General features: G+C 37.9%; 1 protein-coding gene across 1 annotated transcript in view; it reads right to left on the bottom strand.

The window, feature by feature from the left end:
* The window catches only part of PTPRB (protein tyrosine phosphatase receptor type B), a 123,413-nt gene that overhangs the window by 96,571 nt on the left and 5,255 nt on the right, over positions 1-21,587 (bottom strand). The window contains exon 3 of the mRNA XM_019651766.1: positions 12,363-12,619. Within this exon, the coding sequence (XP_019507311.1) occupies positions 12,363-12,619 (257 nt within the window). The remainder of the gene's footprint in view (positions 1-12,362; positions 12,620-21,587) is intronic.

The following is a 21,587-nucleotide window of genomic DNA, read 5'->3' as shown; positions in this document are numbered from 1 at the left end:
CACTGCTTGTGACTGTTTGGGGACTACTACATGGTAATAGCTACAAAGTGATCCACAGTTGTTTGCTGCCTGTGCTAACACTGGAGGTGCATGTGAAAGGCCATGCTACAAACCGAGGACATTGCCTCTCATACCGGGCCTGGGGTAGCTCTGCAAAAAGCCTGGACACCTCAAGGCCTGCTGCCATCTGCAAGCACCCTTAAGGTTCAGCTGCTAATAGATCCTTGTGTGGTGTGCAAGTGTGCAGAGTCTCAACAAGTCACCGGAGTGAGAAGAACTGTAGTTACCAGGTTAATGTAAATTCTGATTTGGTGCCAGTGCTGAGCCTGGAGCTACTCAGCAAAGGTCTCAGAGCACACCAAGTCCAGTCACTACCCAATGGTGGACATGTCAGACTCTGATGGTTTTCCAAGAACGAGTGCAATGCAGGTGGGCCTGGCTGCTCGTGGAGAAAGTGCCTCCAGCATTGGGGGAGTTACGTGGGGTGGGGTCCCAGTGGGTCAGCAGGATGGAGCAGCAGATCTCACCAGGACAAACACATTCATATTTGGCCATGGTGGGGAAGGGGTCAACCCAGGAAAAATGGTGCCTGCCTGCTGCCTGCACTGGAGAAGGACCCCACACAGGGAAAATGCCAACTGTCCTCCAGTTCTCCCTGTGAAGCCACACACTTCAGTCTGCCCTCAGATGCCTCTGACACCCCCCGAGTCACCATCCTCCACTGGAGTACAAGGTGAGTGCCTAAGAGCAAGTGTCTGTGTACAGGCCATTAAAGAGGACGTGTGAGTTCCCTAGAGCCTTCTATCCCACCCGAATGGTCAGAATCCCCACTGTTTTTCACAGCTAGATGTTGTGGGGACTTCTCTTCCTGGCACCAATACTCCAGGCTAGGGAATCTGGTGTGGGAAAATGGGGTCCCTCGCTCCTCTGGGGGGAACCTCCATGGCTGAGATATCCCTCCTGATTCTTAATTGTCACACAGAGGTTTGGGGCCCATTCTGCACCTCTGCTTCTTCAGAGACATGGCCTCTTCTTTATATTTTCAGTCATAGGACTTCTATTTGGCTAGGCTTCAGATGGTTCTCCAGGTTGACTGTTCTATAATTGAGTTGTAATTTTAACGTGTTCATGGAAGGACCCAAACACAGTGTTTATATACTCTTCCATCTTGGATCTCTCTTTAGCTTTATTTCATTTCAACATTAGCTTTTTCTTTTCTTGCTACATTCAGAAAACAGTGTGGTTTCCTTGTCTGTAAAACTGGAATAATACCTACTTTAAATGATTCCCAGAGCTATTAGGAAGAATAAGATCACATATGTTAAAGCACCTGTGCTGTGTGTCAGTTTGCCTAGTAATGGATTCCATTTAAATCACCTTTTTTGCTCTCTTTTAAATTTATCCATCATAGATGTCACACTTTCCTAACTTCTGCTCCCTATCCTTCCTTTGTCTTTTCAATTGAGGTTTACAAAATTTGCTCATCAATTGCCCTTTAGATTTGGAATCTTCACACCCAAACATGCTAACTACTCTTCTGTTCTTCAAGGAAATCGTCAGTAAATCCTATTCCCTCCAAGTTTTCCCAAATACCTTTATTTTAAAGCACTACATGACAACAACCTACTGTACCCTGTAAGTTAATTTTAAAATTGTTTTTTATTTCTAATGTGCTGTCTAAAAATCTTCACTTATAGTCCTCCCTTTAGTCCAGGAAAATGCACCAAAATAGCAAAATTTGAGTAGGAGTAACCAGATAGGGCAATAACAAAATATCCTTACAAAGACACAGTTTAGATGCTTCCAAATCCTGTTAATAACAGTGATCTGGTAATAATGCCCTTGGGAATAGGAATTTGGAAAAGAAGGAGTGATTTCTTTAAGTACAATTATTCTACTTTTGATCTATCAAAGAGAGATACATACATTTACAATCATGCATTGTCTTTTATGTATTTTGATATCAATGTATATGAAGAACCATAGCAATACATTAAGGAAAGGACCAGTAGTCACAGAATTTCTTTTTTGAGTATCTTAAGGCTCACAGCAGAGGGCCCAAATAATTAGTGGGTCCTAAATAATCCATAAGAATTAACGTATTATGAAACAATGAGGGAAAGTTTAAATTCAGGCTTTTACTGGTTCCATTTTTCCTTTTAAAAGTACTTATACTAATATCAGAAATTAAGATTGTAATGGATTCAAGGCAGTATGGGACAGGGAAAAGCTGCCAGGTATCATCTTTCTACAAGTTTATTTGAAAGTACTGTACAAAGTATAAATAAATTAATTCATTTTTTTCTTTGTTCTCTTCTTTGTTTGGAATTCCTCAACTTCTTTTGAACCTATTTATCCTGCATAATGACACTGCATTTGCCTTAGAAGTTACTGCATTCCAGGAATTTGGGATCAGTCACTCAGTAACTTCAAGGGACAACCTTTTCTCTTTGCCACTAGGAAACCTTTCCCAGACTGCATGGGAAGGGTGGGGCTGCTTTTAATTAGATACGAGTGAATAGACAGCTGCCTTTTAAACAAATTGCCATAGCAATTAATTAATAATCTTTAAAATTTATGTATTCATTAATTATGAATTCATAATATGAAAGCATGGCCCTTGACTTAGCTGTCGAATGATATAACCAGTCATCAGGGGTCCAGGGTCTATACTTTGAGAACTGCCACTGCAGATTAGGGTTTGAGCTCTGTGTGGGGAAGGTTGAGGGGATTGAGGGGAGTGCAGAATGGGTGGGTAAAGTTGATTGGCTAATTCAAACACATCACCTTGATGACCTGGTCCCTCATGACCTGGCCTCTGTCCACCCCTCACCTCTCTCCTGCTTACTTCCTCTGCTATAGTGGCCTGGGTCTAAAAATTCACTTATTTATTCAGCACATACTGACTGAGCACCCACTGTGTGCCAGACAAGGTTTAGGTTTTGGAGACACACCCATGATACTGACTTTTTCCTGCTCCATGGCCTTTGTGCCTGCTGTTTCACTTCTTGAACCACTCTTTCCCAAGTTCTCTGCTTGGCTATCTTCCTCTTAATGTTTAGGTCTCAGCTTAAACACATCCACTGGGGCCAGGCCCTTTTGGCTTCATAAGGAAAAAGTGTCCTTCTATTATTCTTCATCAACCCATTTGTTAAATTCAGAACATTAATAACACTTGGTAATAATTTAATTGTTTATATGTTTGGGCACTGTCTGGCTTCTCAGGGCATAAGGGGAATTTCCTTAGGGCAGAATCTTTCTCTGTCTTCTTCTCGCATAGACCTTGGCATAAAATATTTGTCATTCAACAAATATTTGTTGAATGAATGGATAAATGAATGAATGAATCTTTATAATGGCTCGATAACTATTGTTATGTGGAATAAATACTTTAAACAAGTCCTTCTAAACATGTTCCATTTGGATGCCTCAAAAATCTGGAAGGAAGGAAAGAAAAGAGGGGGAAAAAAGGGAAAGGGCAAAAGAATAAAAAGAACAGGTGATTGATTTTGAAGAGAAAGAGGTGAGAAAAGATAAGTGTGTGTGTGTGTGTGTGTGGAGGGGGAGACTAAAGGGGGAAAAGGAAGAAGGGGAAAGAGGTAGTAACCTTTAGTACAATGATTCTCAAAGGGTGGCATCAGCATCATCTGGGAACTTGCTAGAAATGTAAATTACAGGTCCCCACAACAACCTGAGGAATCCTGTGGTGGAGCCAAAAATTTGTTTTTGCTTGTTTGTTTGTTTATTTTTAATAACCCTTCCTGCTCTGGTCAGTGAGAGTTATTCAGATTCCAGTCTTAGATCGTCAATCCTCCTACCCTAAAGCTCACGTCAGATACCATTTTATATTAAAGAGAGTTAATGATATTGTTCTTTCTCTTTTAAATATCACTGAGATCTCTAGTTGTAAGAATCTACGTGAGTGATTTAGAAGGTCTGGAACAATTTTAGAATGTGTCAAATAAGTAAACTAGTGATGTAATATATAATATATATTTATAATATATGCATATATGTTATATAATGCCTATATCTATATATTATATAATATGCATATTTTGATATTTATAATTTCTCAATAAAAATAAAGTACAGATGTTAAAGGAAGAAAGATCAACATGCAGCAAATTTAATAAATGTTAGATAACAGGCCAATTCTGATGCCTTTTCCTCTGAGGAAAAAGAAGTACTTTTGTTATGCAGCTCTCATATGTGTTTCCCCAGATATTTTTTAACAGAATGCCTAGCAATCAGGGAATGTATCAACTAAAAACCATTACAGGATGGCAAATCTGTTTTTAAGTTTTAATTTGAAGTGGCTCAATAGTAAATTATGGCAAAATTTTAACCTGTAGCAGGTGTCATGCATTTAAAAAGAGATGCAGTAAAATTTAAGGGAAGATAATTTTGATAACCAGTTTTTTAAAAAGGACTGTGACCATTCTCTTGTGTTTAGAGATACTGTTTTGAGATACTCATTTCAAGAAATCTTTCTAGCTTCCTAGTTCATAGGTCTCCAGGAAAATGGAAATAATAAAGGGGTTGGGAGGCAGTTGCAAGGATTAACTGAGAAGGTGCATATTATATGTATAATGCAGTTCCTGGCTAAAGGGCTAAACAAATGTTAGACACCATGATCTTTAGCAGTACTAATAGTATATGAATACCAATAAATCATGGAAGCTAAGCACCCAGTAATGCTAGAGCACTGCGAAGTCTGCAAATGAGAACGTCTTTCTGAGAACAGCCACGTGTCAATAAATTATTATTGCTTTCAATCTCGTACCCAAGAGATTCTCTTCAGTAGATCAGCACGAACGACATTTAACCACTGCTCTGACTGCTGGCCATGCCAGAATTTTTTTAAATCCTGGAGGGGAGGGGTTGCGTGTACCGGATATGTGTCTAACAGCAGGCTCCACCATCTCTCTCAGACACATCTCTAAGGTTTCCTGATACTTTTTTTCTACACCAATTTCTCACCCTCTTCCCCTCCACTTTTTTTTTTTTTTAAATCTGGAGGAAATGGGCTTTGCATAGCTTTTGTCATAGCCTTTTAACCACACACAGATGAATGACTTAAAACCAGATGTGACTGGCAGCTAATCACCTTTCAGTCTCAAAGGCCTCTGCTTCTTCTTCATTCCACTTTTCAGTCCCTGCTGCCCCACCCTCGGAAATGAGTCTGCTCACATAGGCAGTAAAGCAAGGTATTAATGCTTCCGTTGAGGCTGTCTGTGCGTGGCTGTTATACAAATATGGCTTCGGGAGCTAGGTCATGATTTTCACAAATATCCAAATGTTAAAATAATAGATAAACTATCTAATAGTTTGGCTACTAATGGCTTTAAGGGAAACAGAAACAAACAAAAAAATTATCATCCTTTTCATCTCCCTTAGAAAGTGATGACTGGAGGATAAAGACTCTGTCTTCCTTTTTTTTTTTCCTCCATAGCACATTGCTGGAATATTATTTCTCATGAATTCTCTGGAGGTCGCAAACAGAGGACTATTTTGCCAACACAGGTGCCTTGACTGGCTTTTATAGTGTGAGTTTAACATTGTTTTAAAAAGTTGGGATAAGTAGGTAGAGAAAAATAGATTTCACATGTGAAACACATCTGAAGTTTGACGTTTCTTAAAAAAAAAAAATGAAATGATGGAGGCTTGTTGGGCCCCTATTCCACCTTCCTCTTTCACACAGCCCCCGTCTCACCTTCTCTGCTGGATGAGGCAGACACAGGACATCTTAGGGTTGCCTGAATGTTGGGGCTGACGATCAAAGTGGAAGATCAAAGGAGCTTATATTTTTCAAAAATGTAGTGATGAAAAATATCAGCTAGATTATAAACCTCTTGAAGGAAGAAATCATGTCTCTTCATTACCTCCCCCATGTCCCCAGGCTGTGGAGACTCAATGTCTACAATATATTTACTTTGCATACAATACAAAGTAAACATTCACACCCCCACCACTCAACAAAGGCACGGTTAAGAATTTGTAAATCTGAAACACAATGGTATTCTTCTGCTGCTCCAATGCAGACCTGGAACCCTTAGCATCACAGAACCCAAGGACACCTAGCACCTAAGCCATAGGATAAACTAGTGCCCAAGCCGTCCCTGTTCCAAACAGAGAGATGCTGACTCCACGGAAGATCGAATCCTTCTCCAGTAAGCAGGATGTCACCTGAGTCAGGCCACCAGGGTCAAAACTCTTAGCAAAGCATGCTCTTGGTATCCTCTCCACAGCTCTGCTGTCCTGGGCTGGAAGGATCGCCTTGTAGAAAACGGAGCAAACACATGTTCACAGATGCACAGATGAAGAGCAGGCACCCATCAAAACTATGCCCAAGGGGTGTGCCCATTGGCTCAGATCTGTCAGAAATCCAAATCAGAAGAACTTGGATGAAAAAACAGGTGCCTCCCGTGTACCTCCCAAATACAAGGTTCCCCAGTGGGCATCTCATCTGGATTTAGCAAAGGTAGTATTCTGTTGCCAGCTCCCCCAAGGTGTGGGAAGAGTGGAAAGGATTTTTACTTCAAAGACAGCTCCTGGAATTTACAGCATTTCCCCTTTCAGTTCCTTTTCACCATACTTCACAATAACTGGTTTTCAAAGCTGTGATTCTGTGAGTGGAATAGACGGGTGCAACCAAAATGTAGCTAGGGTAAATTACAAAAATTTAAAATACTGAGCAGTCTCTTCCAGAGTTACTTTATGTTATCTTCAGACTTATCACTGGCTCATCCGCCAATGCTGACTGTTGGCTTTACTGCTTTTTCTTGCAAATTCATCATCATCTCTCACAGTGTTTATTCTTCTCCTGCCCCACCCTCTCTCTTCTGGTCCTCGAAGAAGAAGACAGGTCTTAATTGGTCTCAGCCACTGGTCTGTCCCTATGTCGGCAGCATCCCTTAGATTCTACCCACTAAAAGCCCTTCAGGAAACTACTCTTTCCATTTTTTAAAGCTTTTTATTTTGAAATAATTACAAACTTACAAACAACTTGAGGAACTGTACAGAGTGCTTCCACATACCCTTACGCAGACCCACTAGTTTTGTTTTTTTTTTTAGCATTCTGCCACATTTGTTTTATCACTCTCTCCTCTCCATATATACTATTTTTACCTGAACTATTTCAGAGTAGGTTGCACATATCCTGAATTAAATGTGTAATCTCAGTAAAGTTATCAAATTCAGGAAATTCAAGATTGATATTATGCTTTAATCCACAATCCATATTTCGATTTAGCATTTTTTTTTCCTCTAATAAGGATCCAGCCCAGAATCCTGTATTGCATTTAGTTGTCAGGTCTCTTAATCTTCTTTAATTTGGAACAATTACTCAGCGTTTTAAAATAATCTTTATGACATTGATCTTTTTGAATGATACAGGTTGGTTAGTTCTATAGTTTCTTCCTCCATTTGCATGTGTCCAACATTTCCTTGTGATTAGATTTGGGTTATACATCGCTAGCAGGGCTTTCCTTTAAAATCCTTGAGATGTTAAGACTGAAGAGGGTCCAGTGAATTTTAAACGGTATTATGCTATTGGTGCATGGTAATCCACTTGGCAAGAAAACTACAGTCCTTTGTCCAAATTAGGCTTGAATAATGCTAACTATAAATTAGGGTCTTCAGGAACACATCCCTTCCATGATATATTACTCCCTTGCGTGGCCTTTTTGCACTGTCAGCAGTCTCAGAATCTGCTTATGATTTTATCCCATCCATAGTCAAGCTAAGAGTCCTTGTTCACGAGGAATGACTAGGGTTTTTTTTGTTTGTTTGTTTTGCTACATCTTTGCACTTCTAGGTGACTGCCTTAGTAAAGGGGAATATTGTCCCATTTTTGCTTCTGGCCAAGGAACAGTGGTGGCAGTGGGGAGAGCTCCGCCCCCCTCAAGTAATTTAAGTAACACAATAAAGGAGGTTACCACACACTTGAGGGGCTGGGGATTTTCTGCATTTGCCTTGTCACTTATTTGGAGACTCCCATTGGGCTGTGACCTCTTTGAAGGCCAAATGGAAGGAAGCCCAGAACTGTTAAACCTAGATCAGCACCACAATGCCTATTCATGAACCAAGGAAATGCAGTCCCTCTCCCAGGCCAGGGCTAGGGCAGGGCGTGGAAGGGAAGAAGGAGGTGTGCCTCCAAACAAGATTTAGGGGTGTTTAGCAGACTCAGAACACAGCCATCTTCAACATGTATCCCTCTCAAAGCATTTTCACGTTACTCATCTGGTTCTTATGCTCACCCTATGAAGTTGACAGGGCAGGAATGATGGAGCAAAAACAAGAAGTTAGTATTAATTGCTAACATTATTGAATACTTGTCCTGTATGGCCAACAGACTAAGCACTTTGCTTAATCAGATTTTAATCCTCATGACTGATTTATGAGGCAGATGGAGTACCTTTAATTATCATTATTTTAAAGTGGAAGCAGGTACGACTTGCATTAAGTAATTGGATGACCCTCCTAGGGTTTAAACTGGGTTTCTCTGACACAAGACCCCTAGCTCCTTATCACTGGGTCAACTACCTCCGCCACGATCACACGACTAGGAGGAGATCCAGTTTGGATCTCTTGAGAGTCCACTGCTCAAACAGTAGAGGGAGGCGGGTCAGGTTTTGAAGCTAAAGTGAAGTCCAGAGCCTACCCTCCCCCTTTGGAGGCCACTTCTCCACATTTAACTCTTTTTCTTGCACCCCATCGCTGAGAAGCCGCCACAGATCGACTTCCTGCTGCCTCGGCCTGGCCTGTGTCACCTTGCCCATAGGGAATGGCTGTTCTAGTATGCAGGGCACCTTTCTGACACCTCAGTCTGGCTTGGTCTGCAATAGGGCCCATGCATAGGACATGGCATATCTTTGTGTAGGTGGTACATGGGGATGCCTGGCTGAAGGTGTGCATGAGGACTGAAAACCATCCCATGTTCCAGCACCAAGTCTTGTGCATTCCTGGTGGAGCTGTGTGCCCAGAAACACCATTTTCCAGTTAACACAAACACCCCAGGGTCTAGCGGCAGTTCCCTATCATCCCAGGCTCCACTTAATCAACCTGGGCCCCATTCCTTGAAGGACGTACACTCCACAAAGTAATAGCAGGAGGTTGTAATTAGATAAAGTAATCTGCTACTTGATTAGTTAGATTTTATAGCACTACACTCCTTACCCCTCAAAACCTAATGCACAAAAGTGCCATCAATGGTGGGAAATTTAGAAGTCCATGGACCAGTCTGGGGACCAGATTTATCTAGATCAGTGGTTCTCTAAATTAAAAGTGCTTTGGTGTGACTTAGAGGGCTTGTTACTACACGGGTTTCTGGGCCCTAAACCAGTGTTTCTGATTCAGTAGTTCTAAGGAGGAGGAAGAGGAGGGAGAGGAGGAGGAGGAGGAGGAGGAAGAAGAAAGAGAAGGAGAAGAGAGATATTTCTGAAGCCAAGTGCTGGCCCAAGGCTACAACCTTCCAAAGATAGACCCCTCACACTCTCAGGTGAAAATGTGAGGAAAGAGAGGTGAAAGCAGAAAGGTAAGGAAAATTCTGCTACAAAAAGAGTCAGCTTAGGACAACTTTGCAGTAACATTAGTGAGTGATTGCTGGATTCCAAATTACATTCTCCTTGGAATTTATATTAATTAACTGGAGCTCTGTATAAGAGAATGTGACTAGGTATGCAGGTAGGGGTGTGTGTGTGTGTATCCCTTTGCACTGTGACTTTGCAGCTCTTCCCATCAAGAATTGGAGTCCCTGCCTTCCAAAAGCTCACATTCAGATTTTTCCTGTCATCACCCACTAACAGCCTATCCCACCTCATGGCCCAAATATACAAAACCAATCCCAACTCCTCACACACCAGGTGCTATCTGATAAAGAAAACAACTGACACACAGAAATTTTCTTTTTACACAATTCCAAGCAATTAAGTTGAATGATTTTATTCTTCTCTTCTATAATCCTTCTGAGTATTGAGATAGAGTACCTGTCAAAATCATTTTCAAAAGACAGGTATTTTACCTCCCAAGCGACTCACTTTACACTGTTTATAATAGACTGTTATAAAGTAAATGCTTCTACTAAATCAAATGACCTAACACAGATGCCTTGGCTGAAGTATCAGTCACAGAAAACTGTGGTTTTAGAACATGCCTTTGGAAAGAGCATGGCTTCTGCACACTCAGCTTCCTGGACAGAGTGAAGATTTTGCCTGAGTTTCAAGAAAAACTAGAACATGAAATAGTTGCATAGTCATTCTGGCTCCCTATCTGGGAGCTCATAAACATTAGACTGGATTTCATTTTAGAAAAGGGCTAAAAAAATAAACAAACAAACAAAACCCACAGTGTATTTGCCATGACCTGAGTCTGCAAACCCAGTTCTGGGTTAGATCAGCTGAGCTCTGTAACACAGTGCTGGCTGGGCCCAGGGGCTGGTGGGCCCAGGGGCTGGCATGCCTGCAACCAAGCTCTAGAGCTAGGTGTCCTTGACTCATCCCAGTAGAGCCCTGCTACCTCTGGGAGCCATTGTTTCACAATGGTCATGACACCTTGGACAAAAATAGGAAAATTTGTTTTCTCTAAAAGGCTCTAACTCTTTAGTGCTCAGGCAGATATGTTTCTGCCTGTAGATTTTATTCAGCATGTTTATTATTTGATGCACTTAATATCATATATATATATATATATATATATCAGTATAGAATATATATATTTAAATATATATTTAAGCTCATATGTAAGTGAATACTCTCATAAACTGATGTTAGAATGCAGTTTTGGCTGAGGCACATTTAGCCAAAATGAGGTGCTCCACCAAGAAGCATTTCATTTCAAAAGAAAGTGGTGAGTCTCACTGATATCAGTGGTTGAAAGAGCTCAGGATTTGGAGGCTTAAGGAGAGCACGGTGCCAGTTCATGATGGCATCCATAAATACCAGCTCTCCTGTTCCCATTTCTTGTCTTCCTTCCCTACTTTTCAAGCCGTAGACATGAAACCATAATGATCAAACTAGGAGAGGTGGGTAAAAAGCCAGTTGGGGAGTGGGAGAATTTGGACATGCTCCCTTTCCCTACTTCAAGCCCAATCTGATGATGGGTGATGGGAGAGGAGACGCTAACATTTAAATTGAATTTAGAAGGGCCAACTGAGTGGCTCAGTTGGTTAAGAGCTCACTCAAGAGTGCGAGCTCTGAGTAACAGTGTCGCCGGTTCGATTCCTGGTCTGAGCTGAGTTGCTGCTGAGCTGCCAACAGGTAGCAGGATGGCTCAGCTAAAAAAATAAATAAATTGAATTTAGAGTTTGGGTTAGTCCCTGAAATGGGTATTTTTTTGTTGATAGATTGAGAATGAGCATTGAGTTTTAAAGTGATATAAAGAATGTCCAGAAAAGTCATGAGGCCTTTCTAACTTCTATTCAGGGACAAGGGAAGAGCTAGATTGCAGGGAAAATTTATAGTAAAGGAAAAGTTGAGATAAAAGTAAAGTCGTAAGAGTTGTTCAATGGACTAGCTGTATTTGTTTTGTGATCAATAATGAAGTATGTGTTCACTATCTAGGAACCATATGCAATATTAAATTCTGCACAAAGCAAAAGAAGCCAGAGCACTGAAGTAAAGAGTTAAATCACATGAATAGTGTGGGACTTTTATTTCCTGTAAGTTTTGGGGGTTGCTTGTTAGGAAACAACTAGGTACTGACAAATGAAACCTTAGCTTGTTGGAGTTCCTTTAATTACAGTTATTACCTAAAATGGTGACCTAAAATCCTGAGTGGAAAGCAACACAGAAGAGATGAACACTTGAAACAGAAACACTTTGCCGACCGACTCTGATCGTGCCATCACTGCTCCTGAGCCACGTGATTGATCTGTCCTCCTGTGGATGTTCATATGGAGTTGCTATAAGCCTTAGCTTACCTTGACCATGTCCACAAGTCAATCATAGCGATTCCTAAACTTTCCACTGCTTGGTGACTATTTCCCCTCCCATATGAGGATACATGATTGTGACACATATGCAGGGGTCCTGTAAGGTACTCATTTCAATTTCTATTTCCTGGTTTTAGGTGATGCCTAAGAATATGAACCTTGGCTTTCGTTCAGAAATGTGGCCAGCCTATGGGAGTGCAGCTCTGACATGGTGGCCTAATTATCTTCATCTTATAAAGATGTAGAGATTTTCATTCTATGTCAAAGATTTTCTCATTACACCAGATGCATTCATGGACAATTAGCAACCAGGACACAGAGTACCTAAACACCAGCTCAAGGGGCCGCATTTCCAGTAAAGCAAGTCTTTTCAAGCAATGGGCCTTTTGAGACCTTCCCAAACCACACTCCACACCTCTTATCCCCTTACCTCTAGGGTGGTGCTGGAGAAGGGCTGAGTAGTCCAGGGAACCCAAGATGTCTCTGTGCTTCCAGTCATCTGCAGGTTGGGTGGCTGCCTCTGGCTGCTGTTTTGCCTGTAGTTGTTGTTAGTCCTGCTGGTGAAGGCCTCTGTGGTATTGCTAATGAGGTGTTCCACGCTATATGGAATGGCATTGAAAGTGGTGGGTACTTGGGGCGATGCCGTGTTTCTAATGCTCCTTACTGAAACTTCTGCTCCCAGGCCAGCTGAGGTAAAGAAAGGACAGGTACTAAAATTACCCTCAGGTTTTAAGGATTCTTCACATAAAAGCAATTTTACTTAGAAAAATAAGACATCTTTAATAACGGGCATGTGGATAAGCTTCAGTTATATGAAACATCAGATTCCTTGAGTGTGACAATGCTCATTTGCCCTGTTCAGTTCACCCATCCTTTACCCATCAATCAGTTTTGCAGGGTAAAGGGAGACTTTGTGGAAACTGTGCTATCAAAACAACAATAACAACAACACCCCAGCTCTGCATAGAAGACAGAATTAATTTCATTCTGTGAATATTTAGGGTTCACTGACTTGGTTTCAGGGGTTCCACCAATCTCTAAAAACTTCATGCAAAAGTCTGAATATATATACATATGTACTTTTCTTCTGTGGGGGACTGTCATAAACTCCTTAAAGGGGTCGTTAAACAAAATACCAGATTGACAATCACCATTAATGACTTGCCTAACTTTGTCTTGATTGAAGAGTCCCTGGAAAGTAATGACATTCCTTTAACCATAGTGAAACCTTTTTCTAATCCTAATCTTGAGAATATTAAACTAGGGGATCGATAGCTCTGTTTTCTAAACTACTTATCTTCTGGAAGAACAGTGAATTGATTTAGAAGTTATGAGCTGGTGGGATTCATTTACAGCTTTGCTTTGCAAGGCTGAACTGCCCACACATTAAAAAAAAATGGTTTGTGAGTTATGTTTACCTAGCCATAATTTTAAAATGTGCTTCCATCTTATGGGGCTTTTGCTAACACGCAAATTCTGATTCAATAGAGATTGTCAGATTCAGCTCTTCTTACAAACTCTCAGGTGATGCTGATGGTCTTTGGAGCACACTTTGTGTAGCAAGACTCTAGAGAACAGATGTATAATATGAAGCATTGGAAAGGTCTGTAAATTATGTGCTGAGGTGATACATTTAGATGCTTCCATTACCTCCACAGTGAATCAGAGTTTCCTGGGATATAAACCCCCCCAAAATCTTGTCCAATTATATAACCATAACTTTGAAGAGTTTCTGGTTTAAAGAGTGGCAGAAGAAAGATTTTATTTTTCACTACCCCTTTACCGTTTCCTTCAAATAACTATTAAGCAACTACTGCTCTGTTTTGGGTGGAGGTCTCTTGAAGAGGTTATTAATCATCACATTTTCCCTGTTCTGGTCCACCTTACTGATCCCTCTTTTGAACCTCATCATTTCCATTCCAATTTCAGCTGACTAATATAGTTCAGATGATAATGTATATAAAGAAGAGGGAGCTAAGACACAAAAAGGGAATCAAAATAGCAAAGGTAGTTTTAAAATTTAACAAGTGCTTTTAAAAGTTAATAAAATAATCATGGCTATTAAGCATTCATTTTTTGAAATATGGAGGGTTGTGCAAAGTAACTTGTATGGAAGGTTGTTAGATTTAGCAAATAAAGACATATGATGCCCAGTTAAATTAGAATGTTAGATGAACAACCAAAAATTCAGTATATTTAATATATCTCAAATACATAATATTACAAAGATTATACTATATATTATATTGTATATTAGGAATATACTTATACTAAAAAATTATTTGTCATGTATCTGAAATTCAATGTAACTAGGTGTTGTAAATTGTCAACCCTATACACACCTATCAGATCTTGGCTTCGATAGATTTTTGGACGTTTCCCTTAGTTTCTGTTTGTTTTTATTCTTCTGAATCTTATGCCGCTCTCACTGCCATTATCCCCAGGTGAACTACTCTGAACATGGACCAGGAGATTTATTTATTCCTGGAGTGTTTTCTACGTGAAAGTCCCAACTGTAGTTTTATGGAGATTTCTTTACAACAAACTCCATGAAACAGTCTTAATTCTGCCATCTTAATTGAGTTAGGTGATCAAATGTCCCCTGTTGTTTATTTGTCTATTGTTGGCATGTAAGAATTTCTATATGCCGAGATTAGTATTTTGGTCATTTTGAGCTTTGGCCAATGTTAATCCTCTGAGTTGATTACCACCTATGACAATTTTAGCTCTCAGACCTTCAGGGGGGGAAAAAAGGATTTAATGATGGGGTTAGGACAAAAACAAGCTTTCAAATATCAGGCATGTAATTACATGTCTTAGCATGTCAACCTATGCTTACTCTTCTATGCTAAGGAGCATTGCTAAGTTCTCATCCTAAGAACTTTTTTTTTTATTAGTCAACTTCCATAATTAATTCAATGGATGTAACAGGAGTCTCCCAAAATTGGATAAATGATCAAAACATTCTTGAATTTTCTTCTGCAAATAACATAGCTTATTACCATTTCAAGTAGCTTTGAAATACCTTATGGAAAAATTTTCAGACTTCTGTAATTGTCTTTAATTAACCTTCTAGATTTATTTTTAAAACACCCCAAACCAAACAGATCCATTTTCCATTTTAGGCCACCACCTTTTTTTCCAAACAAAGAACCTACAAAATACCCAAGTCCAGTACCCCTTCATTTTGTGTCTGTGTTTTTAACTTGTGCTGTTTAAGAAGCAGGGAAGAAACTTTAGTCTTAACATTTAATTTACCAATTTAGTGGATTTTAAAGCCATGGTTTTCAAACTTTGGTAGGCATCAGAATCACCTTTGGAGTTTGTTAGAATATTGAATCCTTGGCCCTCCTCCTAGAAACTGTGATTCAATAGATTTGATATTGGACCCAGCACCTACATTTCTAACAAATTTCTCAGGTGATTCTTATATACATTTAATTATATGATTTTATCCATATATACAATATGAGCCAAAACTGAATTATAATCATTACTTATATGGGTATTAAAAGATTATAAAGTAGATGGAAGGAAAGCAAATCCATTATAGAAATATAAAAAATGATCAAAAGAAGTTCATCTTTCCATTTCCTGAACTCTGTTGAAATGGGTGCTATGAAATTATACTAATAATAGTAGATCTTTGGATGTGTTGGTATCTATAAACTCTTCTGGTGTTCTTTAAAAAGGTATATACATTTTGCAGTCTGTGAAAGAACAAGATGTGTTTTGACAAATGCAAGGAAAAGTTCTTACACAATGGGACAATATGTTGAAGCTATTTTTAAAAAGCTTTATTGTACCATTGCTACTACATTGTTTCCACATAATATACAATTCCTTTTGGAACATGATTCAAGAAAAGGTGGACCATCCTGGGCCAGTCTAAAATGTTTTGCATTTAGTTACGTACAAATAGTTCACCCATAAGATGATTTGCAATCACTGCACCATATAAATACTATATTTCCAATACATTTTTTAAAAAAGCAATGTGCATTTTAGTTAATTAATTAGTCTGTGATTGGTTCAGATATAATCAATAATAGAAATGAGATTTTTGTATAATGATAATAAATACAATGCACAATTTGTTAGTTTAAACGATACAGATAACTTTCAAGCATGTCGAAAACAATAACTTGAATAAAACTCATTTTGGAGATATAAAATTTTAACTATGTTGGTACTTCCTATTCTGCTATTCTGTAGGGAGATGCCAAATATAATGTGCCTTTTAAACATGTGAAAATAATATGGGAAAGAAATAAACAAAACAGAAGATACCTTAGAAAAAGGATGATTTATGTATGTGTGTGTATATATATATATATCATATATATATGAATATATATGAATAAATTAAACATATTAAATAAAATTGGGCTAGAATAAAGGTGAAGTGAAAGAGAGGGGAGGGCCAGCCGAGTGGCTCAGCAACAGCGGTTCAAGTCCCGCCCGAGCTGAGCTGCCAAAAGGTGGCAGGACGGCTCAGCTAGAAAAAAAGAAAGAGAGGGGAATTACAATAGTTTAAATAGTTGTTAAAAATAGTAAACAGAATAATTAAAGTTTCAAAAAATGTAATCAATGAAACAAAGTATACATTTAAAAAAATCTAAAATTTGAGAAAATGAATAAGTGAAAAGATTGTGAAACTAGATACCAAAGATGGAGAAACTGCAAACCATGGGAGACATAATAATCAAATCTGAAGTCATATTAGAAGTTAAGAATATTTTTTACAGTACTTATAAAAGATTCAAGATTAGAAATAAAGTATAATTGATAAATTAAAATTGATACCAAGACATAGCACAGTAAAACATCAAAGCATAGCATAGTAAAAATTTTAGATTAAAAATAACAAATGAAAGGCTAACCAGAGAAATACTTTTCAATAGTCAATTATTACTCAACTACTGTACTAGTTGAGCATGGGTTGTATTATGAAGACATACCTGGTCTATCTTAACACCCATGTTTTCTTCTGGGGAGGTACACACACACACACACACACACACACACACACACACACACACTGGGGAAAAAATGAAACTGTAGGGTAGAACGAAACCATGCTGAATGAAGGAGGAAGAATGGCTTGTAAGTCCATGGCTACCAAGGCTATGGGAGAGAGATGATGAATCAAACACTACTTAAACAGGGTCAGTGAAAGGGGAGGTGGAAGGTGGGTGAATAATTTGGTGTCTGACAAAGACAGATCTGACTTGTCCATCAGGCACAATTTTTTACTGTGCTTAAGCCATCGTGATATCTGTAAAATGATTTCATTTTTTTGAAAACTACCACAACACCAAAAAACTTTTTAGGGTTAAAGAAATTGTTTTCAAATTTTTCACCCATCAGGAAAAAAAAATGAAAATTTTAGGGCTTCTGAAAAATCTACTAAATTATTTTACTTCTTTTTTTAATGGAGGAAAGAACCACAGACACAAGAGCCCAGAGCCCATGAAAGTCATATGTGGCCCTGGGTGTTCTCTGATGTTTGTTGATACGACTATGTCAGAAGCTGAAAATGGTTAGAGGTTTCTGGGCAGTGTGCCAGATATTTTTCAGTGGTCATATAAATCATATATCAATAATCAATGATCACATGATTTTCAATGATTAGATAAATAAATGGTCAATTGCAAGGCCCATGCCAATGTTGTTATAATGATACAAGGAGAAGACAAACCCTAAAATGGCTGTGACAGCCAATTTGGTCAAAGTAGGGTCTGTATATACAAAAGAGACTTTCTGTTTTGTTTTCCCCTCGCTCTCTCTGTATTTACAAGCACTCTTACCAATCACCAAAGGAAATAGCTTCTACTAAAATCCTTTCTCCCAAGAGTACATATGATTGTTTACTTACTACAATGCTTATACATTTCATTTCCTCACCCAAATTACTACAATTAAACAATTACTTTAAACAGCAATTATATCAAGCCTGCGAACAATATGGTTCACTTCAGCGGCAAAATCTCTTAATGATTTCACTAGGTCAGCCATATCAGGGACACTTGAAAATATGTCTGCAAAATTTTGCCTGGCCTCAGATAAATATTATATCTGAATAAATGAATCAATGCTGAATAAATGTTGATTGGTTGGCTGACAGAGACAATGTTATTCTCCATATAATATAAAACATCTGAGTGAAACAATTTTAGACAACCATTCAGCTGTTTGTACTTGTAGGGAGATTTGACATTCCTTGGAAAAGGTATCCAAATCATGGACGGAATTTTGCACGCTTCATCTCAAAGTCCTAGAGCTACATGAACATGGTCTGTCTGACAACAGATTTGTGCTGGTGTCATGGAAGCTAGTTTCAAGTTTAAAATATTTTAATTTCCGCTCTCAAAGATTGTTTGCTTAGATATGCTTGCCAATCAATAATGTTTTTTGAGTAAATTTTTCTGTCTCCCATATAGAACAGGGGGCAAAGGAATGTGTTATTTTCCACATCATGTAGGTCCATGAAACTTCAATAATTGGGCCACTGTAACCTTTGTTGTCTGCTTGTGGGGCCAGTGCCACTTCCTGCTGCAATAGATGCAAATGTAACCTCTGATGGTTTGGTGGGTTTAAAATTGTACTTGGTTGGGATAGAAGACAAAAGAAATAGTTATGATTTCAATAGGGGCATTCCTCAAAGTAGTCCTTAGATTTCCTTTATTGTTCTCTATAATTCTGATATTCAATCCCTTCTAGAAGTTGAAAATTTTTACTAATTTAATCAGCATTTGTTGAGCATTGCTACCAAGATTATCTTTAAAGGAGATGAAGAATTTTAAGATATATTCCCTGTTCTTAATAGGCTTACAGTATAGTAATTCAGTTTTCTAAAACTCTTCCCTCTGCATCTCTTGTATATACAAAAGACTTGGTTGTGAGGAAATGATTTTTTTCAATTGAACTTCAAGTGAACTTTTTTGGAAACGTTTAAGTAACCCCAAAGTGCAGGCCAATGTAATTTTCCCTTTACCTTATAGGGTTTATGCTATAAAGGGATCCCTCCACTTATGAGTGTTACATTTCAAGAATTTGTAAATTAGAGATTTGGACCTCACAATTAATTTTTACTGCTAAAATAGTAATAATACTTAAAAAAAGGTCAAATGTGTGATTATAAAAAATTGCAATACTATTGAATAGGAAAAAATTTGTTTTTTCCTTATTCTTATTGTATTACTGACAACTGCCTTGTGTGAATGTATAGAAGGAGACTGAGAAATTATATATAAGGATTTCTAAAAATTATACTCTTAATTTAGTGACTTTGAGGTTGTAGCTATACAATATAACACCAAAATATATAAAGGAAAATTGAGAAAGTCTGTCAGCCACCTGTTTGATTTATTGACACATTGCTAAAGGTGTGGATTGTTTCGAATATAGGTAATCTGGATATCTGGCACTGGACTGACACAAGAATATATGGGAAGAACAAATTTTTTTAATTTTTAGCCATATATGTTGGCATTTTGGAGACAATGCTTTTATTACTTTTAGGACTCAGAATAATAGCTATAACACTCTAATATTTAAAGTTGATTTTAGGGGCATCTGGTTAGCTCAGTTGGTTAAAGCGCAGTGCTCACAACATCTGGTTTGATTCCCCATGAGCCACTGAGCTGCACCCTCTACAACTAGACTGAAACAACTACTTGACTTGAAGCTGATGGGTCTTGGAAAAACACACGGTTCCCCAATTGAAAAAAATTTGAAAAAAAAATTGATTTAAAATGTTGATTAAAAAAAAAATCAAGTCTGTCTACTAGGTACTCTTCTTTTGTCCAAAATGAAGGTATGCAGTGTAGTCTTCAAGGATCAACTTGAAATTCAAAGGGAATAGTAGAAACCTCAATCTCATCTTTTGTTTAATTTGATAACCTGCTATGTTCAGGTAATACTGGTTCCACACAATCTATATATCCTATTCAATTAGATCTTTATTAATTAGGTCCCATTAAACTCTATTCTATTGTTCTACTTGTCTCATTAAATGATTGTTTTAAAGAAATATAAACTACATGGAAATAAAAAAAGACAGGCCTATTTTACATTTCTCTCCTGAATAAAGTTATTTGAGGAAATTTGATTCTACTATAGGTCCTCCTCTCAAAAAATTTCACACTTATTTTTTAATTGAATTTTAATCCACTTTGGAAGCCTACTCAATTCATACTGTTACAGAGGACTCCAAGTAAAGGCAAGGAAGAAGAAAAAAAATGTATCTTAAGAATGGAGCACATCTAAATTATGACAAAATTCAGTGGGCACTCAAAGGACTGTTTAAAAAAATATGCAATTAAAATTTATCCTTAAAATTGTTTTTAAACACAGTTGCTTAATAGGACATACTGGCAAGAATAAATATATACATATACCAGGGGTGCCAAAAAAAAATGTATACAAGTGGACACTTTGGTCAGTGTGGCTCAATCAGTAGTTCGCCATAATCAGAAGTGTCTGGATGCTGATGGTAACCACTTTGAGCACCTCTTGTAATTGCAGAAGTCAAGTGTGACTTGTATTCATCTTTTGTTATCAGTATATATTGAGTGTTACAATTTTAATACAGTTTTCCTGTCTTAAAGTATGTATATATTTTTGACACCCTATGTACGCATACACATACATACACACACACATATGCAGGGGTGCCAAAAAATGTATACACATGACTTGTATTCATCTCTTGTTATTGTATATATTATTACAATTTTAATACAGTTTTTTCATTTCTTAAAATGTATATATGTTTTTTGGTATCTTCTGTATGTGTGTGTGTGTGTGTGTGTGTGTGTGTGTATGAGGAAGAGGTACTTTTTTTCTATTTACACTCTATTGTAATTAACTACTTACTTATCTGGCTTCCTCATTACCCTATGTAGTAACACATACTTAGTGATTCTCAATCTTGGCTGCACATAAACATCACCTTGGACAGTAACCAAAATATCATGGTATTGACATAAAAACAGACACATAGATCAACGAAACAGAATAGAAAGCCTAGAAATAAATCCATGCCTATATGGTCATTTAATCTATGACAAAGGACACAAGAATTTACATTGGGGTAAAGACAGTTTATTTAATAAATGGTGCTGGGGAAACTGGACAGATACATGCAAAACAATAAAACTGGACAACCTTCTTACACCATATACAAAAATAAACTCAAAATGGATTAAAGACTTAAATGTAAGACATGAAACCATAAAACTCCTAGAGGAAAATATAGGAAGTAAATGCTCAGAAATTACCCTTAGTAATATTTTTACTGATGTATCTCCTTGGGCAAAGGAAACAAAAGAAAAAATAAACAAGTGGGACTATATCAAACGAAAAAGTTTTTCACAGCAAAGGAAACCATCAACAAAACAAAAAGATATCTTACTTAATGGGAGAAGATATTTGCCAATGATATATCTGATAAGAGGTTAATAGTCAAAATTTATTTAAAAAACTCTTACAACTCAACACCAAAAAACCAAACAATCCAATTAAAAAATGGGTAGAGGACATGAAGAGACATTTCTCCAAAGAGGACATACAGATGGCTAACAGACATATGAAAAGATGCTCAACGTCACTAATCATCAGAGAAATGCAAATAAAAACCACAATGAGCTAC

Source organism: Hipposideros armiger, unplaced genomic scaffold, assembly GCF_001890085.2.
Source record: "Hipposideros armiger isolate ML-2016 unplaced genomic scaffold, ASM189008v1 scaffold_166, whole genome shotgun sequence".
NCBI classification, from domain to species: Eukaryota; Metazoa; Chordata; class Mammalia; order Chiroptera; family Hipposideridae; genus Hipposideros; species Hipposideros armiger.
This window is presented reverse-complemented; position numbering and strand designations above follow the sequence as displayed.